We start from the raw sequence: 23,657 nt of genomic DNA on the forward strand, positions 1-23,657 counted from the left end.
GTCTTATAAAGAGTTGAAAATAAGAAAACAGAAATGGAAAAGGAGGAAAGGTAATGATGGAAAAACGGAAAGAGAAGATAAACAAAATATAAAAGGGCTACGCTGAACTATATGACTTTAAATATTAATGGAATACATAACCAAATTAAAAGGAAGAAACTATTAAATTTAAATGAATAAATGTATTCCATTAGAAAAAATAACATATAGTTTAAGAAATAATATTGAAATATTCGAACAAGTATGGGAGCCTTACATTAAATACAATAGCGAAAACCTACCGGGGACAAACATTACCTAAGTTGATGGAAGGAGAAGGAAAGAAAAGAATGGACTCAGTAGAATTTCTGGTGTATTTTTGTTGAATGACAACATTGTCTGACTGGCTTAATGCAACCTAGATTGTATACTTAAAATGGATGAGGGGGGGGGGGGTGGGGGGGTGGGTTGGGAGGAGGGGGGGGGAGAAAAAGTCACTGTATATGTGTGAAAAAGAAATAGTGTATATCATGGCTAAGGTGATTTATGGTGTGAAAAATAAAAAATTTTTAAAAATTAAAAAAAAGTATTACAAGATAATATGGATAAACCGGAATGGGAGAAATCTAAGCTCAAATGGGAAAAATGACTTAACTTTTGTTTTTCCTGAAGAATATTGGACGGATACGTGTCATGATAGTGTTACTAGATGGACAAATGCACGATATGGAATGGTTAATTATAATTTTTTGCATCAGTTATATTTAACTCCTGAGAAATTGAAAAAATATGGCTTTAGTAATTCAGATTCTTGTTTTAGATGTGGTATATGTGTTGGAACTTTCTTACATGCTGTTTGGTCCTGTACATATGTACAACCATTTTGGGAAGAAATTAAGCTAATTTTGGAAAAAATGTATAAGTTTAAGTTATCATTAGATCCATCCATTTTTTTTATTAGGTTATATGATTCCTTTAAAGGGATTGGGGGTTGGATAAATTTCAAATTGCATTTATATATTTAGCATTGTCCGTAGCTTGAAAATGTATAGCAAGTACATGGAAAGATAATACAGTGATTAATGCGATAGTATAATGAAATTAAAGCTTGTATTGTTATGGAAAATATTATATATGTTTTGCATGATAATTATTTTTTTTGTTTAAAAAATGGTCACTATATTTGGACTATATGCATTTAGATGTACTTTGATTTATTTTATTTATTTTTTTTTAAATATATTTCTTTGGCTCTCCTTAAGGGGTGGGGGGGTGGGGATTTAATTTTAATTTTTTTTTCTTTTTAATATTTTTTATTTAAAAAATCTTGTTATGGTCTGTATTTTGTATGATCACTAATAATTTTTCAAATAAATTAAGTTTTTAAAAAAAAAAGAAAGGGCGGCCAGGAGACACGGGTTCTCCAGAACTAAAGCCTTACTATACATGACGTGTATGGTAACTATCAAAGAGAATTGTTTATTGTGGGGAGCCAAGACAAACATACCCAAAGAAATGGCAAATGGCCATGTTAGCAGAGCTCCATAACAATCATCCAGGGGTAGTCTGAATGAAAGCTCTAGTGTGAATGCAAGCTTGGTGGCTGTCAATGGACATTGATATCAAACAAACAGTAAGATATTGCATTTGTCAGAAAATGCAACCCAAGGCACTACAAGCTGAAGCGAGCCCAAGGAAATGGCCATCCTGACCATAGCACAGGTTTCACGTGGACTTTGTGGATTCATTTATGGGGAAAATTTCCTTATTGTTGTTGATGCCCACTCAAAATGGCCAGTAATATCACATATGCAAACAACAACAATCCAGACAATTGAAAGACTATGAAGTATACTTGCTTCATACAGATTACCTGTAGAACTTGTCTCTGATAATGGACCTCAGTTTGTATCAGATGCTTTTAAAATGTTCCTACATAACAACAGAATACAACATGCACCTTACCACCCAAGCACTAATGGAGAAGCTGAACATTTAAGAAGGCCGTGAAAACTAAAAAATCACAAAACATTTCTTGGAATCACAAAATCGCAGATTTTCTTACAGCGTACAGAAATACACCTCACTCAACAGCAAAATCGACGACTATGGAATTGATGTTTGGGCATAATTTAAGGACTTGACTCTCTGCATACACCTGGCTTTCATATCGAACAATCCACTTCTCCAAATAAATCAATCTCTGGAAGTGCTTGGGCACAATTACAGAGAAAATAAAGAGACTTGGATAAGAGGTGTAACTCTTAAGAAACTAAGCCCCCGTTCATATTCTATACTGGTGAGAACAAACATATAGAAGCAACACATTGACCAATTGAGAGCGGTAGATGAATATGGACAATTCCCGAGACTTACCATTTTGGGCACATTCCAATGATGACGTTCCTGAAGTAACATCAAGGGATGAGGCACCATTGGTGTCAGCTGCTCGGGAGAGCAGTGAAAGTCATATCGCCCAAGTTCCAAATTATGCTCACCAAAAACAAGCTCCCGGTCCCTACAACCTGCCGTGGAGGATGTCTTTCCTGAGGATGAAATATTTCCTGACAAGACAAAGAGTCCAGAGAAGCCATAAAAGTATCCCAACAGACTCAGCCTCCCCAAGATCAAAAAGGCAAAGACATCCTCCGGAATGTCTGAGGGACTATGTACCATGAATTGGCCACTTAGCATATTATATTTAAGTAGCGAATTAAATATATACCTTAGTCATTGTAGCTCTGTATACTTATTACTATGGGTATGTTTATTGACATTTATTCTGGAGGTATTGTAGATACACACAGCCGTGGCATGCAGGCCTGCGTATGATGTCCTAAAACAGATCTATTGTGTGGTGCGGGAAACCATTTTCAGATTAATAATAAAGAATGAATGAAGCACCATGTCTCTGAGAGCTAGTGTATTTCTAAGCCTAGAATACACAACATCTGGATCTGCAACTCTTCAACTGAGTTTGCTACAAATTCAGAATAATTTTTGAAGAGCAGATTCTGACTGGGTGATGTTGCTTACATCTGATGTTAAGCCATTTTCCTCTAATTTAGTTAATAGACCAGTGTAATTATTTTATTCAATATTGCAGGTGCAAGAGCCATATAGCGAAATGATTCAATTCCTTTTTATTGAGTTGTTCCACTTTAGATCTGTGTAATGGTGCATTCACTCTCTTTTAAAAGAATATCTCATAGCTTGTTGAATTTTTTAATAATACTAAATATTATAAAACTTTGGATTGAAATGTTTTCTTGTTCCAACACCTTCCATGTGATCTCTAACCTTCTATACTTCTATGCTACCTCCATTTGTCATTTAAGATGTGTGTTATTGCTTATACAATCGTGCAATGAATGGTGATTAGAGGTTATAGTAGCATTGGTATGAATTAGAACTGTGGGCTATGAAGGAAGATTACAGTCAGAATAAGCCGGCAATTATGCAGAATTCAAGCAGTCTTCTCTCCTTGTTTGCATTTATCAAAACAATGATCAAAAAAGTAATTGAAAATCTGTACTTTGTTTTAGAGAGACAAACCTTTCTCAGGTGATATTCTGGATCCTTGTTGAAAGGCTTTTAAGTTTAAAACTTTGAGAGACGTGACAGGCATAAGTTATATTTGCCTTGAACTTCATCCTCTAAGAAAATAAAAAGTGCATATGATGCGTACAACCAATAGTGCCTCTATAATGGAGAGTTTAAGCATTTATACTGCTATGGACATATTGGTTCTTGGTCAGCTCCTGATGTTCCTTTATGTGGATTTATTGAAATGCTAATTTAGAAATTAGTAATTATGTGCTTGTACTTTAGATTTCCTTTATTTTATCAATAATATATATTATATTCCAAAATGTTTAGCCTTGCAGAATTACTCATGGAACTTCAATTTATTTCTTCATTTACGTAACAGATTTATTTTGTAGGGACATCTACAAACTATTGAACAAGTCTTCATTCTGCAACCAATGGAGAGTAATTAGTGCACAGCCAAAACCATTTCCTAGAATTACATTTTTTTAAAGAAATGTATATAATGTTCTACTCCTCTTATACAGAACAGCAAATGATGTAAAAGTACAGCAGACTTCCCCTAAAGGCACATCATTTTTCTTTACTATACAGTACTTTCAACATGGTGCTTTCCTTGTGAGAGATTGCAATATTTTGTTAATTATTTGTTAACTTCCACTATTAACTGACCTGGCCAAGTCCTGAATAAAGTTATTATATTGTGTTCACAGCATGTAATGAACAAGTAACACAATTGATACCCCAATTTATTACAATTTAAAGTTGTACAGAGGGCCCATATTTCCAAACCCAAATTATCTCATATCTATCCAGAGGTAAATTTATATGGTGATAAATGCAAGAGAGATGAGGCCTCTTTAATTTGGTCTTGAAAAGTACAGGAAGGAGGTTTTCCAAATGTTAAGTTTAATCTTTGCTTTAAAGTTAGAACCAAGTCCTTTGGTAGCTCTTTTAGGAACAATGGGAGAAGGTGATGTTTTACTGACTCCAAATAAATGTCGCATATTGTCTTTTACTTCTGATTTGGTAGATGTGCTGGACTACTCAGGTGGAGGGGCACCACCCAGCCTACTCTTGCCCAGTGGCTGAAAGATATTATGCTTTGTTTAAGTTTAGAAAAGAATCGATATTCAATTAATAATTCTAGCATCAGATTCCAAGCATTGTGTGGACCATTTTTGAATTATTATAACAATCTTTAGATATTACGTGATCTGAGTTTTGTTGGCTTTTTTCATTTCACATTTAGAAGTTGTGTATTATTGTTTCTTTCTGCCATGCAACATTGTTAGGGGGATGGGGGTTTTTATTAATTTCTGTTTTTTTTTTGTCTTTGTATATTATATTTACTTTCGTTATGTTGTTATGGATGCAAAAAAAGTGTTGATTTTTATTTACATTTTGCATTCCATATGAACTACGTACTGGTTTTTTTTGTGTATAAAATCAATATAAATATTTTAAACAGACAGCATGTTATGAGCAAAGTAACACAATGGATACCGCAGTAAAAACACAGTACTGGAGAAACTCGGCAGATCAAACAGCGTCATATACCAAAGTTTCAGGCCTGAGCCCTTCATCAAGGTATGAGCAAAATGTAGGCAGGCACCTGAATAAAATGGTGGTGGGGAGGGGCATAAATGCATCAATGACAGTAACCCTCTGTCCACATCAATAACAGGGAAGTCATCTACTGGATCTGGTCATCCCTTTGTGGCTTTCTCCACGTGGGAAAGACTAGAAGCAGACGAGGAGATCACTTCACTGAGGACCTTCTCAAAACAATTAAAAATGTACTTTGAAGTAAATACGGAATCAGTGGAAGATAAGTTTATACTAAGGGACGCAATGAAAGCATTCATTAGAGGACAAATAATAAGTTATGCAACTAAGATGAAGAAGGACTATAATCAGGAAACAGAGCAGTTGGAAAGGGAAATAATAAACATAGAAAAAAAATTAGCAATAAAGGAAGATACAACCAAAAGAAGAGAATTGGCGGATAAAAAAATAAAATATGAAACATTACAAACATATAAGGTGGAGAAGAATATAATGAAGACAAAACAGAAATATTATGAACTAGGTGAAAAAAACACACAAAATCTTAGCATGGCAGCTTAAGACAGAACAAACTAAGAAAATGGTATTGGCAACAAGGAAAAAAGACAAACAAATTACATATAATCCAAAAGAAATTAAGGAAAACTTCAGAGAATTCTATGAACAATTATACCGAACTGAAAACGAAGGGAAAGAAGGGAAAATAGATGAATTTTTGACTAAAATTGAACTACCAAAACTACAAATAGAGGAACAAAATAAATTAACAGAAACAGCAATAATTACAGTGATACTAAAACAAGGGAAAGATCCACTCTCACCAGAGTCATATAGACCAATATCTCTGCTAAACACAGATTATAAGATAATAGCTAAACTATTAGCAAACAGATTAGCAGAACAGGTACCGAAAATGGTAAATTTAGACCAAACTGGATTTATCAAAAAAAGACGCACAACAGACAATATTTGTAAATTTATTAACTTAATTCATGCAGTAGAAGGAAATAAAGCACCTGCAGTAGCAGTTGCTTTAGACGCAGAGAAGGCCTTCGACAGAGTAGAATGGAATTACTTGTTCAAAGTATTGCAAAAATTCAGTTTACCGGAGAAGTATATTAATTGGATTAAAGCATTATATAAGGGACCGTTAGCGAAAGTGACAGTAAATGGACATGTATCAAAGCAATTTAACTTAAGCAGGTCAACGCGGCAGGGATGCCCACTATCACCATTATTGTTTGCGCTAGCTATAGAACCACTAGCAGAATCGATAAGAATAGATAATAATATAAAAGGAATAAAAATAAAAGACAGGGAATATAAAATCAGTCTATTTGCGGATGATGTTATAGTGTACTTAACAGAACCAGAACTATCAATAAAAGAACTATATAAGAAATTGAAGGAATATGGAGAAGTGTCGTGATACAAGATAAACGTAAATAAAAGTGAAGCAATGCCTATGAATAACGCGGATTTCTCAAAATTTAAGGAGGAATCCCCATTCAGATGGCAAATGCAGGCAATAAGATACCTAGGTGTACAAATAAACAAAAATCTAGGCCAATTATATAAACTCAATTACAATCCACTAATGAAAAAATTACAGGACGATTTAGAGCATTGGAAAGAGTTACCACTAACACTGATAGGAAGGATAAACTGTATTAAAATGAACATTTTTCCAAGGATACTATACTTATTTCAGGCATTGCCAATACAACTGACAGAAAAATTCTTCAAAGAGTTAAAGAAAATAATAAGGACATTTTTATGGAGAGGGGGGAAACCGAGGATAGCACTAGATAAATTAACAGAATGGTATAAACAAGGAGGCTTACAATTGCCAAACTTCAAAAATTATTACAGAGCCGCACAATTAAGGTACCTATCAGATTTTTATCAAACAAGGGAAAAACCAGACTGGACGAGACTAGAATTAGATAAAATAGGGGAAAAGATACCTGAACACATATTATATAAATGGGACGAAAAATTGGTACAACATAGAACTTCTCCAGTATTACACCATCTCCTCAATATATGGAAGAAGATTCATGTAGAAAGAAATAAAACAAATTATCAAATACCAAAACTAATATTGACGCAAAATAAGCTACTCCCTTTTACAATAGACAACCTTTCCTTTAGAAAATGGGAAAAAAAAGGGATTAAAAGAATAGAAAATTGTTTTTCAGGAAGTAGATTCTTATCCTTTGAACAAATGAGAGATAAGTACAATATAACTGGAGATACAGCGCTGGCATATTACCAACTGAGATCCTACTTGAGAGATAAATTAGGAAGCAATTTGAGTTTACCAGAGGGAAGTAACCTTGAATATGTGATTACAGATACAATGTTAATCAAAAGATTTATAACAAATATGTATATTAAACTGCAAGAAAAGGAGAATGAGGAAACAAATGGTAAAACTAAACAAAAATGGGAACAAGATTTAAATATAAAGATAAAAAAAGGAAACATGGGAGAAATTATGTTCTGGAACGATGAGAAATACAATAAATACGAGGCTGCGTATGATACAATATAATTGGTTTCACAGACTATACATTACACCGCAAAAGTTAAATAAATGGGACCCAACAGTATCTGATAGATGTTTTCGATGTAAAAAAGAAAGGGGAACAACAATTCATGCAATCTGGACATGTGAGAGAGTAGAAAAATTTTGGGATGATCTCAATCAGATATTAAATAAAATAACAGAAAACAATATACCAAAGAATCCAGAGATCTTTCTCCTAAGTAACATAAAAAATAAAGAATTTGGAATTGACTTGGAAGATGCACAAAAAAGATTTGTTAAGATAGCCCTAGCCGTAGCAAAAAAATGTATTATGTCAACCTGGAAATTGGAAGATAATTTGAAAATACAACAATGGTATATAGAAATGAATAAATGTATTCCATTAGAAAAAATAACATATAGTTTAAGAAATAATATTGAAATATTCGAACAAGTATGGGAGCCTTACATTAAATACAATAGCGAAAACCTACCAGGGACAAACATTACCTAAGTTGATGGAAGGAGAAGGAAAGAAAAGAATGGACTCTGTAGAATTTCTGGTGTATTTTTGTTGAATGACAACATTGTCTGACTGAATTAATGCAACCTAGATTGTATACCTAAAATGGATGAGAGGGGTGGGGTGGGGGGGGTGGCTTGGGAGGAGGGAGGGGGGGGGGGGGGAGAAAAGGTCACTGTAAATGTGTGAAAAAGAAAAAGTGTATATCATGGCTATTGTGATTTATGGTGTGAAAAATTAAAAATTAAAAAAAAAACAAAAAAAACTGAGGACCTTCTCTTTGTCCGCATCAATGACAGGGATCTCCTGGTGGCCAACTGTTTCAATTCTGTGCCCCGCTCCCACACTAACATGTCTGTCCATGGCCTCATGCACAGCCAAAGCGAGGCCACCCGTAAATTGGAGGGGAACACTATTCCATCTGGGCACTCTCCAACCGAATTGCATTAACATCAGCTTCTCTGGTTTCTGTTTGACTACTGCCCATCTCTCTCTCTCTCTCTCTCTCTCTCTCTCTCTCTCTCTCTTCCCCATCCCTCTGTCTTCTTTCCTCGAGCTCTCCAGCCCCTTCCCTCTCCATTCACAGAGCTATCCTCCTCCCGGTTTACTGTTATGCCTTCCCTCCCTCATCCATCTCTTGTCTCTGGGCCTGTGCTCCTCCCTTGCCCCTCCCCCCCCACACTATTTTATTCAGACGTATGCCTACATTTTGCTCATACCTTGATGAGGGGGGTCAGGCCTGAAGCGTTGGTTATGCACCTTTATCTTTGCTATAAAAGAATGCTGTTTGACCTGCTGAGTTTCTCCAGCATTGTGTCTTTACTTCTATCACAGCGTCTGCAGATGTTCGTGTTTTACTACAATAGATTCACCATGTTCTCTGTTCCACCTTTGGCAGATGTGTTTATGCATCTATCCATGGTCTGCTGAGTTTCTCCAGGATTGTGTCTTTACTTCTATCACAGTGTCTGCAGACGTTCGTGTTTTACTACAATAGATTCACCATGTTCTCCGTACCACCTTTGGCAGATGTGTTTATGCATCTATCCATGGTCTGCTGAGTTTCTCCAGCATTGTGTCTTTACTTCTATCAGAGCATCTGCAGACGTTCATGTTTTACTACTATAGGTTCACCATGTTCTCCGTACCACCTTTGGCAGACATGTTTATGCATCTATCCATGGTAGCATTGTGAAGGTCACTACAGCACAACAAGCATGCAAAGGTGAGAAATTTAAAAAAAATAAATAAGACACTCATGTTCAAGTTTATTATCATCTGACTGTGCATACACAATCAGACAAAACTGTTTCTTCAGACCACGGTGCACATACATGCACACACAATACATAATCATCACATGAATATATATAAAGATTTATTTTAAAAATTAAATATGCACACACACACACTATATATGATTCTCTCTATTGACTTTCAGTTCAATGGTCTGCAGCAGCCATACCTCACTCGTTCCTGCTCTCTCATTTCAGTAAGATTGAAGCTGTTCTTATACTTCAGATTCACTTTTCTGCACTAAGCCCCTCCAATCCCTTTTACAACTAAAACTTTCTCAATCTCACACTTCAATATACTCAGTGATAGATCCCTTTGGGTAGAGTTTTCTGAAAATTTGCCATCCTCTCTGTAAAGTAGTTTCTTCTCTGGCCTGAATGGTCAACTTCTTGATGCCCCAGCTAGAGCAAACATCAACTCCACATCTCCCCTCTCAAGTCCTTAATGTTTTTTGTATGATTCAATGAGATCACTTGTTATTCTTCCTTACTCAGCAGGGTTTAGAACTCAAACCAGGCATTCCAGGTTTAATCGATGACTTCTCGCTGCACTCCCTCTGCCACAAGTATATCTCGCCAAGGTCAAAAGAGTAAACCTGCATCTGTGCATCTGTTTTTAATGAAACCTAAGAACATCAAGTTTATTATCATCCAATTGTAAAAGTACAATCTGATGAAACTGCGTTCTCCAGTCCTCAGTGCAAAAACGTGCAAGCACACAACCAGGTACAGTATAACACACATACAGACAAATGATACATAGTCAGATATTTTAAAATAAGTAAGTACTGTTCAATAAATAGTAGAATCTTGGAGGGTTCATATGAGCAGTTCATTCAGTTATTCAGCATTTTCACTGCCTATGGGAAGAAGCTGTTTCTCAGCCTCATGGTTCTGGCTCTGATACTCCTGAATATCTTTCCCATAGGAGCAGCAGAAAGATGCTTTGTACAGGGTAGAAGGGGTCCTCAATTATTTTACATGTCTTCTTCAAACAACAATTCCATAAGATCACATCGATGGGCCCCAGTGATCCTCTCTGCCACTCTTATGGTCCTGTGGATTAACCTCTGTTCAATGCTCTACAACAACAGTACTACACTGTGATGCAGCTGAACAGGACCCTCTCACTGGAGCCCATGTACAAAGTTGACAAGATGATGGTTGGTAGACTTGCTCACCTCCATCTTCTCGGGAAGTGCTGTTGGTATTGTGTCTTCCTGACAGGTGATGAGCTGTTGTATGTGCAAGATTGGTCACTTGTTAAGTGGAACTTGGTGCTCTCTACTCTCTCCACCACCAAGTTATTGATTTTTAGTGGAAGGTGATTGTTTCAGATCCTCCTGATGTCCATGATCATCTGCTTCTTGTCCTCATTGAGACTCAGGTTGTTATTCTTGCGCCATTTCACGAGATTTTCCACCTGCTCTCTGTAGGCCGACTACTTGTATCATCTGCATATTTGATGGCATTGTTGGAGCTGGATCTGGCGAAGCAGTCGTGGGTCAGTAGTGTGCACAGGAGTGGGCTGAGCAAGCAGTCTTGAGGTGCTCCAGAGCTCAGTGTAACATAGCATGTCAGAGCAGAATTCGATCATTCAGCCCGTTACATCTCTACCATTCAAATCATGACTGATCTATTTTTAATGTGGTATCCTTGTAGATTTGAAACTTTCAGCTGGAGCTTTTATTTTTGTCATTCAACCTTTTTTTTTTCCAGGTGCATTTAATTGAACAAAAATGGAGAGTGATGCAGTGGGGAAATTCTAGGGAACTGTTATTAGGTTGGCACAACACTGTAGGCCAAAGGGCCAGAACTGGACAAAAGAATTCCAGCCTTTAACCTGAAACCCTCATTTTCTGTGGGTTTTTTTGGCAATTTTAATTGAGGAAGTAATCAAGCATTTCTGGGAGGCTATATACTGTATTTAGAATTGAAGAGTTTGATACTAAGGAAATTATTTAGATTTTTAAATTGAGATCATATATTTGCCTCATTTAAAAAGGGAGATGTCCAGAACATGGTCTTCAGAATGGGTTTTGGTAAAGGTGCTCCGATGAGTATGGTCTATTCACAATACAGTGAAACCCCTGCTATCTGGCACCTATGGGAAATGGTAGATATTGGGTAAGTGTGTTTTCCATTTGCTTGAAACTTGCTCTTAAAATGTCTAATAGAAACTACATTAAGAATAAACTGTTTAAAAGACAAAATTACTAAATAGTAATTCACTTGCATGAATATATAAACCTTAAAGCATTTTATTTTATTTTCCGTCACATTCTTTGAAAACATTTCACCACTGCTGCATCTGTAGGTTCCTCCCCTCCACGGACCCGCCCGAAAGATGGACAATAACATTATAGATCATTAATCCCCTCTTCCCCAAGTTTACGGATATAGCGTAACTAATATACTTAATAATATACTAACGAAAATTAAAAATTTGTATCAAGCATGGATAAAGAGACAATTTTAGAGAGTCTCTGTGTCTGGAGATTTTTGTGTTTTACTCCAACAACGAGCGGCATAAATCAGCTCTTCATTCTGGGTGACGCCAATTTATTCAAAGACATCTTTATTCAAATTTTTTCAAACAGCTGCTACAAACAAAACACGTCCAAGACATTCTGCTGGCTGAATATTTGCTCCCATCTTCACCAACTTCAGAGAACATTTACTTTTACAGTTTTCAACTTATTTAAATATTTATTTATTCTTATCTTGTTTTAATTATTTACTTATTTTCTTGGATTTTTTTTTTTGCCGGTTGCTTGAATTCTGGATAACAGGGGTTTTACTGTATATGTAGACAGGTAGTCTCATAGCAGCTTAAGCATACTGTAGGTGGAGAGAAAGGTATGTGTAACCACAAGATGTGACACAGCAGGCATCTCGTGCAGAGGTCCTGTAAGTCAATCTTATGGTGGGGGGGAAATGATTGTTCCTCAGAGAATTGTAACCTGGGTTGGAAGAATGGCACTGTCAGTGACTCAACTGCACAGGAGTGGAGGAAGAAGTCTGAGAGAACAATAATAATGGGGCATCTAATCATCAAGGGGGAAGATGTGCATGTCTGTAGCCAATGACATGACTCCAGGATGGTACAGTACCTCCTTGGTACCAGAACCGAATATCTCACTGGATGGCAGCATAACGTCCTGAAGGGGAGAGAAAGCAGCTTGAGATAGGGGTTTAGATCAGTTCAATAAAATAGAATTAACATGGAAAGGGATGAAGTTCTCTTCACAGAGCAGGGAGCTAGGAAAGAAATTAAAAAGCAGGACCTCAAAGGTACTAACCACAGGATTACTGAATATATTGACAAGTACACATTGCAGAATGGATCAGATGATGGAGAGGTGGAGCAGGTGGGAGGGATTTAGATCTCTGAGGCATTGGAATGGTTTCTGGGGCAGAACAATCTCATCAGTCCATTCCCCTCTGCTATTTATCACCGGCCCCGCAATTTTATTCCATCTTAAATACCTATCAATTTTCCTTGCCACATATCTATTTCCAGTCGCCAATTAACTTAGCTCCCATCTTTAGGAAATGGGAGGGAACTGAAGCACCCAGTTGTGATCATGGAGTTGGGAATATTCTTTATCATCCAAATTGGCTAACAACATGGTTAGTACATTCTTAGCAATGGAAACCGTTAGATGAATCCAATGGTGGGTTTCCTTTCTCTTGGTGAATGAGCAATGATAATCTGAAGAATGACAGAGAATTCTGCAGTTTTGCCAGTGAGGAGAATTCTACAGTTCAGAGATACTGGCTGAAAAGGTAAGGATATCACCAGCTGACAGACAATATTTAAATTATGTATTTTTAATTCACTATGAAGTAGAAATTCATTTTTAAAATATATTTAGTTTTAGTATTGTGAAATAAATGTGTGTTGATTTAGTCTTTTGTCACCAAAATGTTTCACAGTAGAATTCATTTCATGCTTGGGAGAAAACAACATCCATTTATTCAGTAACATAATGACATTGTGTTATTCTCTTAGGGTCAGCTATTATATCACTCGATATTTTTGCAGTAACTATATGTGCCTTGATATACAGCTGGGAATGATCAGTGGTACGATCAAAGAGAGTGAATACAAAATCGCAAAATAATCAAGCTGTTGGTGTCATATCCCAAAAGTAAATACAGAAAATTTAAGATGTAACAACAGCATCTCCTCAAAGCTTTGCATTCATTATTTTGCTGCAGGCAATCATCTCCATGGAAGCTAACTATCATGTATTTAGGGCAAGACAAAAGTCTGAAAATTTAATTGGTCCATATTTCATAGCTGTTATTTAAATTATTTAAATCTATTGTTACACATCAAATCAGCAGCCTTAGAAGATGCAATTCAAAAAGGTTAAATTTATTAATGACTATTAACAATATAACATCTTAACCCGATTAATCCCACTATAAGTAACTATTCTTTGGCTTGGCTTCGAGGACGAAGATTTATGGAGGGGGTAAATGTCCACGTCAGCTGCAGGCTCGTTTGTGGCTGACAAGTCCGATGCGGGACAGGCAGACACGGTTGCAGCGGTTGCAGGGGAAAAAGGGAAAAAGTAACTATAACAAATATACAAATATTATACCTTCATAAACAGTGTCTATGTGAAAAATAACCTAGCCCATTACAGTCTGTGCCCAATAGTCAAAAAGAAAAGAATCCCCCAAAAAACCCAGGTCAAGTAAGTCAGTCTGAAAGCACAATCCGCAGAATTCAATCCCAAAGCTCAATGCCCAAATTCAGTCCCCCCAACTGAATAACAAAAGGATGTCGTATTGAATGTTGGAGAGAAAAATGACTGATGCTGAGTTGCTGTACCTTAGATGACTTCCTTCAGTTCTCAAATTGTGGTTTTTAACCCTTCATTATCTTATGAGGCACGTGCCTTCCATACAGCTCTCCTGGTTCATCTCTGCTGCTCCAACTGCCATTCTGAACGTTCCATTCTCTCTCAGCACAGCTCAACCCAGCTGCACCATGATCCAAAATAATATTTACACTGATTTTAAATCTTCTTCATGTTTAGATATTTTTAGGGGGGAAAAAAAAGAAAAGATTTTTGACATAATTTCCTGTTGGAAAGTAAATTTGAATGTGCTGTCTGAGGTTGAGGTGCAACTCGTGAGCTGTACTGCTTTGCATGAATGCCAAGACTGGGAGAGCTCTGTCTTGGAGCTGATTGCCAATAAATGCAAGTGCTGTTGCAGAATTAGTGGGAAGGGAGTGCAGGATTAAAGGAGAGTGATGAGGGAAGAGTTAGTGTTGGGGGTTGGGCCTCTACGGTTACAGTAGGGGTGTCATGGTTAGTGTAGCGGTTAGCACAACGCTGTTACAGAGCCAGCAATCGGGACCAGGGTTCGAATCCTGCATTGTCTGTAAGGAATTTGTATGTGAATCACAGTCATATAAATATACAGCAAGAAACAAATACTTAGGCCCTGACTGATCTGGGCTCACATCAATTACACTAATTTTTTTTAAAAATTTAGACATACAGCACAGTTACAGGCCATTTCAGCCCACGAGCCCATGCCGTCCAATTACACCCAATTGACTTACAACCCCCAGTGTGTTTTGAAGGGTGGGAGGTAACCGGAGCACTCAGAGGAAACACACGCAGACAACAGGGAGAAAGTACAAATTCCTTACAGATGGCGCAGAATTCAAATCTTTGGAATATGGGAGGAAGCCAGAGCACTTGGAGGAAATTGATGCAGCATGAGGGAGGATACATAAACTCTGTACAGGCACTATCCAAGGTCAGAATTGAACCTGGGTCCCCAATGCTGTGAGGCAGCTGCTCTTCCATTGGGCCAGCCATAGCCTTGGGTTCTAATTGTACTCAGATTTGATGTATCCATGCCAATCTCCAATTGGTTCTATGAAAACAATGTAAGAAATAGTACAATCCAAGAAACATGTGCCACCACTTGCTTTGAAAATGTTTAGTGGATCTCAATGCAATGTACAAAAGTGCTGGAGAAACTCAGCACCTCATGCAGTGTCCACAGGAAGTATAAAGCAATTATCATTTTGGCACCGGCACAGTAAGCCATCCTTTGGAGGGGGGAGCCGGCGCGACTCTGATCGTGTGCCCGGGAATGTGGGGCCTCACGGAGGCAAGGGTCCCGTTCCCGATTGCGGTCGCGAGTGCCAGCAACGAGCCGAGCCCAAGCGGAGGGGCAGAGGACCTGTGCTTCCGGGCCCTGACTGATCTGGGCATGCGTGGAGATCCGCGCATGCGCAAATCTCCCGACTGAGCACAGGCTGCGGGAACGTCAGTCTCCTGACAGGCTGACAGAGTTGGCCTTGTTTGGAAGGGAGTTCGATCCCATAGTCGTGTGGCTCGGGCCGGAGTGGAAGAGTTGGAATCGGAAGAAGGAGATTGTCGGACTCTGGCTTTACCCTACCCTCAATTTAGTCTATGTGTCATCTGAGTCCAGCGTGCTCGTTGAATGAAGTGATAGGAGAAGGTATTCGGTTCAACAATCAGTTTATTACACAGCACAAGAATAAAACTTAACAGAGCTCTGGTTCAGTCGTTAGTTCATAGGTCACCTGCACAGTGAGCTATTCCCCAAGACTGACCTCTACTGTCCAGTCTCTACAGTTTATATAGCTCAACCTTATCATACAGAACAAAAGTTGGCTTCCTTTGCTAGATCTCATTATCATCCAGAACAAAAGTTGGCTTTCTTTGCTATATTTCTTGCATAAGATTTATCACAAGTAATTTCCTGCTCTGCAGATATCTGGGGTATAGAGCTCCCATCTTAATCCTCAAGGCCAGAATATCCTGTTATTTTGATCAGAAATCAATTCATACCCCAGATATTTCTAATTATTTATTTGTTCTCATTTGGCCATGTTCTTCTGTTCTACTCAACACCTCCTTCTGCCTTTTTACTGAGTTATTCCATTCACTTTGTTTCTGACAGTCTCTGTCAGGATTCTCTTTGTTCTTGTCTGGCCATCGGCTCCTGTACTAATCAACACCTCCTTTTGCCTTATTAACCTTCCTACTAAATTGTTTCATACATATCGTCTCTTTTGTATTTGGGGAGCAGACAATTCTAAACCTACTGTAATCAGTCAACTTTGCTACATATTGTGGCTGCCCCTTACTTACATTGCTCTTTCTCTTCACCATGAGATAAATATTAAATTGTTACATAGTACTGGATTCATGTATACAAAATGAATAGTACGTAAGCATATATTCTACATATTTTCTATGATTAATTAATATTTAAGGATAATAAGTTTCAATTGACTGAACTGAAAGGAGAAGTGTCATTAATCAAACAAAAACTGGGAGAGGGGGTTAATGGAAATTAGAGAAGTTGACATTGATGCCATCTGATTAGAAACTGATGAGATGAAAATAAGGCAGTGTTTCTTTTTTGCAAGAGGCCTCGATTTGGTAGTGTATGAGGCCATGAACAGACATGTTGGTGTGCGAATGGTGTGCAGAATTAAAATTGTTGCCCACTGGAATGTCCTTGCTGTTGAAGGTGCTCAACAAAGCAACCACCCAGTTTGTGTCCAGTCTCTCTGATGTAGAGAAGACTGCGTTGGGAGCACAGGATGCAGTATCTGACCCTTACGGATTAACAAGCGAAGTATGGCTTCACTTGGAAGGACTATTTAGTGCACCATATAGTGGCGAGGGAGAAAGTATAAGTGCAGGTCTGACACATCTTACGGTCACAGTGGTTGGTACCAAGGGGCAATTGATGGAAAGGGATGAGTGGATGAAGGAATTGTGCACAGAGTGAGGTAAAAGAAAGATATGCCTGGTGTGGGATCCTGTTGTTGGTGGAGGAAATTACGAAGAGTAATACAGGCAGTCCTCAGGTTACGAACAAGTTCCGTTACAGTGGTCTGTCCATAAGCTGAATTTGTACGCAAGGCAGAACAGGTACTTACAGTTCTTATTTAGTGTTCGTGAGGTAACATTATGTGCATTTGTGTGCATGCCCAAATTGGGGCACAATTATGCACATACACGAATTAGGGAACATGCGTTCGTAAGTATGAGTTGCTTGTAACACAGATGTTCATAACCCGAGGACTGCCTGACTATTGGATGTGGAGGCTACTGGGCTGATAGGTGAGTACAAGGGAAACCCTGTCTTGTTACTTCTGGCCTGGAGTGGGGGGGGGGGGGGCAGTGTTAGTGAGGAGGCAGGCCAGATCTGCAGGAAATAGAGATGTGGGTAAGGACTGTGTTAATGGTAGTAGAGAGAGGAAGCCATTGTTTCTGAAGGAGGAGGACATTTTGGATGTCCTGGAATGGAAGACTTCATCCTGGGAACAGATGCGGTGGAGATGGAAGAATTAAGAAGAGGTGGGAAGAGGTGTAGTCAAGGTAACTGTTGGAATTAGTGGGTGTATAGATGTCTGTGGATAGTTTATCTCCCAAGATCAAGACAATAAGACCAAGAAAAGGCAAAGAGTTGCCAAAGATTGACCAAGTGAATTTGAGGTCAGTTGGCAGCAGTGGATAAAGTTGATAGCTTATCATGGGTGCAGGAGGAGGCAGCACTGTTGTCATCAATCTGTCAAAGAGGATCTCAATCATGATTTTCAACCTGATTCAGAGCCTCCTTTCTAAACCCAGCCATATCTTCAATTTTTCGGTGCATTTCAAGATCTAATATCTGGGAGAACTATTGTTGATGCCCATACTCAAACGTCAAGGTCACTCTCAAGAATCACATTTGCAACCAAGCACTGTAAATTATATACTTATAAATTAAATGCTACCGATTGCAAATCATTATTGATCGATAGCTAGAGTATAAACAACCAACTGAAAAACCTCACAAAGATAAGCGTATACAGAGCCGTTGTCATACCCACATTCCTGTTCGGCTCTGAATCATGGGTCCTCTACCGGCATCACCTACGGCTCCTAGAACGCTTCCACCAGCGTTGTCTCCGCTCCATCCTCAACATTCATTGGAGCGCCTTCATCCCTAACATCGAAGTACTCGAGATGTCAGAGGCCGACAGCATCGAGTCCACGCTGCTGAAGATCCAGCTGCGCTGGGCGGGTCATGACTCCAGAATGGAGGACCATCGCCTTCCCAAGATCATGTTCTATGGCGAGCTCTCCACTGGTCACCGTGACAGAGGTGCACCAAAGAAGAGGTACAAGGACTGCCTAAAGAAATCTCTTGGTGCCTGCCACATTGACCACCGCCAGTGGGCTGATATCGCCTCAAACCGTGCATCTTGGCGCCTCACAGTTCGGCGGGCAGCAACCTCCTTTGAAGAAGACCGCAGAGCCCACCTCACTGACAAAAGACAAAGGAGGAAAAACCCAACACCCAACCCCAACCAACCAATTTTCCCCTGCAACCGCTGCAACTGTGTCTGCCTGTCCCGCATCGGACTTGTCAGCCACAAACGAGCCTGCAGCTGACGTGGACATTTACCCCCTCCATAAATCTTCGTCCGCGAAGCCAAGCCAAAGAATTGCAGCCTATTTTTCCTTGAACTTGACCTACAACCACGTTGAGCTACATTTTCAGTGTGGAAAAATATTCCGTATCCCTGCAAAAATAATCAGCAGGTTCATCAAACATTCATTGGCACCTTTTATAAAAGATAAAAGAAGATTAGTACTTGTGATATTATTCAGAAACTGGATAGGAAATCTCACTGACATGGTTATAGAAATGAATTTAAATAACTCAAAGCGGTAATGAACTCATAATTAATTCATAAGTCGTATTACAACTAATTTAGCTCTTTCACAGATTTCAGATTTATTCTCAGAGTACATACATAACATCACATACAACCCTGAGTTTCCTTTTTCCTGCAGGCGCAGCAGAATTACCAAAAAATAAACTATACATAGTGTAAACATGTATACCAATAAAAGAACTGTAAACAGATAAAGCATGTAAACAGTCTGACTGTGCAATATACAGAGAACAAAAGAAAATCAATAAGGTGCACAAGTAAAAGTCCTTAAAGGAGTCTCTGATTGAGTGAGTTTGTCGCTGTAATGGTGCCAATTTATTAACTACTTTCAGCAAGTTCCTCTGACAGTGTCATGTTTTATGTTAAAAATACAAGCATTCACTCAACAGTAGAAAGAAGTTCACAATGAACTTTTTGGTAATTACTTATTTTATCTAGAAGTGCAATATTTATTTTTGAGGAAATAGAAGATTTGCTGTATTGCTTTTGTTCAAGATTACTGGTAGATGCTTCCAGTTAAGGGACAACAGAGACAGGCCCAAAGTAGCTATCTTCCAATTGAGATTCGAAGCACTGCTTTCTCTGTCAACTCAATATTGAAGTTCCTTGGCAATATTTCAAAAAAGAGTAAATAAGTTATTCCCTGTATCCCCTGTGTACTGGTTAATACTTATCCTTTAATTAAATGCACAAAACAATTTATTCAATCATTTTCTTATGTATATTGCTCTACTTTTTAAAAATTTAGACATACAGCATTTTGACCCACAAGTCTGTAATGCCCAATTTACACCCCATTAACCGACATCCCCGGTACGTTTTGAACAGTGGGAGGAAACCGGAGCCCCTGGAGAAAACCCACGCAGACATAAGAAGAACGTACAAACTCCTTATAGACAGCACAGGATTCAAACCCCGGTCTGGTCCCGATTGCTGGCATTGTAAAGGCGTGGTGCTAACCGCTACACCAACCCTTATTGTGAGAGTCTGCTGAATTCCTTCCAACATTAAAAGGTGACTGCACTTCAGAGTACTCGAGTGACTGAAAAGTGCTGAAGGACATGCTAAATATCATTAGTTTTATTTTGCCCTCACCTAATTAAACGCATCATTTAGATAGTTACCAAAAAGAGTTCAAATCAGTGGCAGGTTGAAGGCATTTATACATTTGTTTTTTTGCAAATTACACATTTGCCACCTCCATGTTATAAATGAAGGGTTTTATCTTGGCACCCTAAGCTGAATTTATACAAGAAGCTCGAGCAGCAACACTTGATACAGGTACACAATTCTTTATCCGGATATTTAAAATCCGGAAAGCTCCAAAATCCGGTAAGTGGGGAGAGAGGTGGCCGGGAGGCTGGCGCTTGGGGGAGGTGGCCGAGGGATCGGCATTTGGTGGAGGCAGCCGGGCGGTTGGCGCTTGGGGAGGCATCCAAGGGGCCGGCGCTTGGGGGAGTTGGCCGGGTGACTGGAAGGGGGTGGGGGTGGATATGGCAGCACAATTCGGGTGGGCTTTCTGAAATCTGGAAAAATCTGAAATTCATAACACACTGTCCCCCCAAGGGTTCTGGATAAAGGATCGTCTACCTGCACAAATTCAATGTATCATTCAATAACATTTTTTATTGTTTTGTGAATTTTCTGTCTTTTAGAAGTAGATTTTATGTGGGTTACTTATAATAAAATGGAAAAATTAGCCATGTGACAAGGTTCATTTTATGGTATTTTTGAAGAGATTAAATACAATAGTGAGGTTTTTCAGTTGGTTGTTTTTTCAGACTCTTTTGTGTAGTCTTCCAAAGGCGCTATTTGCCTTGGCGAGTCTGTTGTCTATCTCGTTGTTGATCCTTGCATCCGATGAAATGGTGCAGCCGAGATAGGTAAACTGGTTGACCGTTTTGAGTTTTGTGTGCCCGATGGAGATGTGGGGGCTGGTAGTCATGGTGGGGAGCTGGCGCATACAGAGCCGTTTTCATACCCACACTCCTGTTCAGCTCCGAATCATGGGTCCTCTACCGGCATCACCTACGGCTCCTAGAATGTTTCCACCAGCGTTGTCTCCGCTCCATCCTCAACATTCATTGGAGCGACTTCATCTCCAACATCGAAGTACTCGAGATGGCAGAGGCCGACAGCATCGAATCCATGCTGCTGAAGATCAACTGCGCTGGGTAGGTCACGTTTCCAGAATGGAGGACCATCGCCTTCCCAAGATCATAGTATATGGCGAGCTCTCCACTGGCCACTGTGACAGAGGTGCACCAAAGAAGAGGTACAAGGACTGCCTAAAGAAATCTCTTGGTGCCTGCCACATTGACCACCCCCAGTGGGCTGATATCGCCTCAAACCGTGCATCTTGGCGCCTCACAGTTCGGCGGGCAGCAACTTCCTTTGAAGAAGACCGCAGAGCCCACCTCACTGACAAAAGACAAAGGAGGAAAAACCCAATAACCAACCCCAACGAACCAATTTTCCCTTGCAACCATGTCTGCCTGTCCCGCATCGGACTTGTCAGCCACAAACGAGCCTGCAGCTGATGCCCCTCCATAAATCTTCATCTGCGAAGCTAAGCCAAAGAAGAAAGAAATACAATAGTATATATTCATCCATTTCCCGAAAGCCTCGAGGTCCTCCATTTCTTTCTAGAATGCAGATCCAATCAATTCCCCTCGGCTAACATTTTTTCTCTGCCTGGCAGAACTTGCCCTGCACAAGAAACAAGAAGCTGTAGGGGCTGGAATCTTGAGTAAGCAAAGAGAAACTGGAGGGACTCAGCAGGTCAGGCAGCACCCATGAAGATAAATGGACAGTCATGGTTAGTGTAGGGAAAGCACAGTTAACAGAGCAGTTAGTACAACATTGTTACAGCACCAGCGATAGGGACCAGGGTTTGAATCCTGCACTTGTCTGTAAGGAGTTTGTACGTTCCCACCATGTCTGCGAGGGGGTTCCGGTTTCCTCCCACTGTTCAAAATGTAGCAGGGTGTAGATCAATCGGGTGTGTTATGAGCCCAAAACCCAGCAGCAATAGAAATTCACCAAGACAAGTAGTTACTTAAACAAAAGTTGTTTTTAATTATCTTTAAACATGAAAACAGAATCAAACTTTAACATATCTCTATTAACTTAACAAACCCAACTTAATCCCTTTCTAATTCTAACCGCACGTGAATGTAATGTGTATGTAAATTTAAGGAAAGTTCTTTGGTTCACAATTCAATCTCACTTCCCATTCTTCCAAGTTCACTGGTTGCAGGCAATTCTTATACTGTGCACAGAATTTAACATATTTAAAGTTCACCAGGTTTTGGTAATCGAAAGGCAAATGTTTACCACTCAGGAAGGTTCTTTGTAGGTTTTGCAGAGAGAGATTTGTTATTCCAGGATTTCCACAACTGAGGTACCTCCATTAGTCACCTCAGTGTCATGCTGATGAAGCTTGCCCCATCAGAGTTCTCCAGACGATAACCTCTTTCTTTCAGGCTAACACAGATTTCTTTTCTGTTCTCCTTATTCCAAGAGAAACATCAGATAGATAGCACTTCCAGGCATCCACCACTCTGGAGTTTTCTTTTTCAATTTCAACAATCTTTTCCTGGTTGCACTGTTCATCTCTCTCTCTCTCTCTCTCTCTCTCTCTCTCTCTCTCTCTCTCTCTCTCTCTCTCTCTTCAACTGCCAGAGAAAACCCATGTGACTCTCTCACTTTCAAAACCTCTGACCTTCTCCAGCAAACAATAGGAGTTAGTCTTCTGCTCCCATCTGTTGTTTTAGGTAAACAAGCTTCTCATTGACCTTTGAGTGAGCACTTTGTAGATATGTCCAACACAGCCAACCTGACTCCAGTCCAAGACTATGGTCTATTCATTTCAATTAGGACCTACTTGTGAAATGTGCATAGCATTCTTCATAGTTTCAGTAAAGTTACTGAATATGAATTCTTCAGTATTTCAAATAAGACCTGTTTTTGAAGTGTGTGTGTATGATAAATTTTTCCAATTTATCTCCCAAATACATCTATCACATATTCTATCACAGGTGGCATAGGCTCCTGGGCTGAAGGGGCCTGTTGCTGCGCTGTATGTCTAAATTTAACTTTTTTAAAAAATTAACAATTCGGGTCAGGTCGCTTTATTGAAAACCCATCTTGATAAGGGGACCTGATGTAAAACATTGACTCCCCATTGATGTTGCTGGATCCACTGGGTTCCTCCAGCTTCTTTTTGTTTTCTTAGGACTTTCCTCTGGTCTGCGTTTTGCTTTATTCTGGTAGTAGAAGAGGTTGAGGACAGACAGGTTGGTATTGGAACAGGAAAGGGAATTGAAAAGGCTTGCAACCAATCTCTAAATGACCATTGTGGACATTACACAGGTGCTGGGCAAAGCAATCTCTGAGTATGTGCTTCGTCTCATGGATGTGAAGGAAGCCACATCAGGAACACCGAATGCAATAGACAAGGAG

At 39.2% G+C, this 23,657-nt stretch overlaps 1 protein-coding gene across 13 annotated transcripts in view; it reads left to right on the forward strand.

Annotated features, from left to right (window-relative positions):
• The window catches only part of cstpp1 (centriolar satellite-associated tubulin polyglutamylase complex regulator 1), a 209,280-nt gene that overhangs the window by 140,291 nt on the left and 45,332 nt on the right, over positions 1 to 23,657 (forward strand). Inside the window, exons 1-4 of one of the 13 annotated variants that reach the window (XM_069905605.1) lie at positions 5,049 to 5,118; positions 9,282 to 9,378; positions 9,947 to 10,174; positions 11,454 to 11,575. The exons of 11 other annotated variants lie outside the window; for them this stretch is intronic. In XM_069905605.1, the coding sequence (XP_069761706.1) occupies positions 11,469 to 11,575 (107 nt within the window). In that variant the 5' untranslated portion in view covers positions 5,049 to 5,118; positions 9,282 to 9,378; positions 9,947 to 10,174; positions 11,454 to 11,468. Of the gene's footprint in view, positions 1 to 5,048; positions 5,119 to 9,281; positions 9,379 to 9,946; positions 10,175 to 11,453; positions 11,576 to 23,657 lie in introns of those variants that run through there. One more of the 13 variants, XM_069905595.1, reaches the window with a different exon arrangement.

This window comes from Narcine bancroftii, chromosome 1 (assembly GCF_036971445.1).
Source record: "Narcine bancroftii isolate sNarBan1 chromosome 1, sNarBan1.hap1, whole genome shotgun sequence".
NCBI lineage: Eukaryota > Metazoa > Chordata > Chondrichthyes > Torpediniformes > Narcinidae > Narcine > Narcine bancroftii.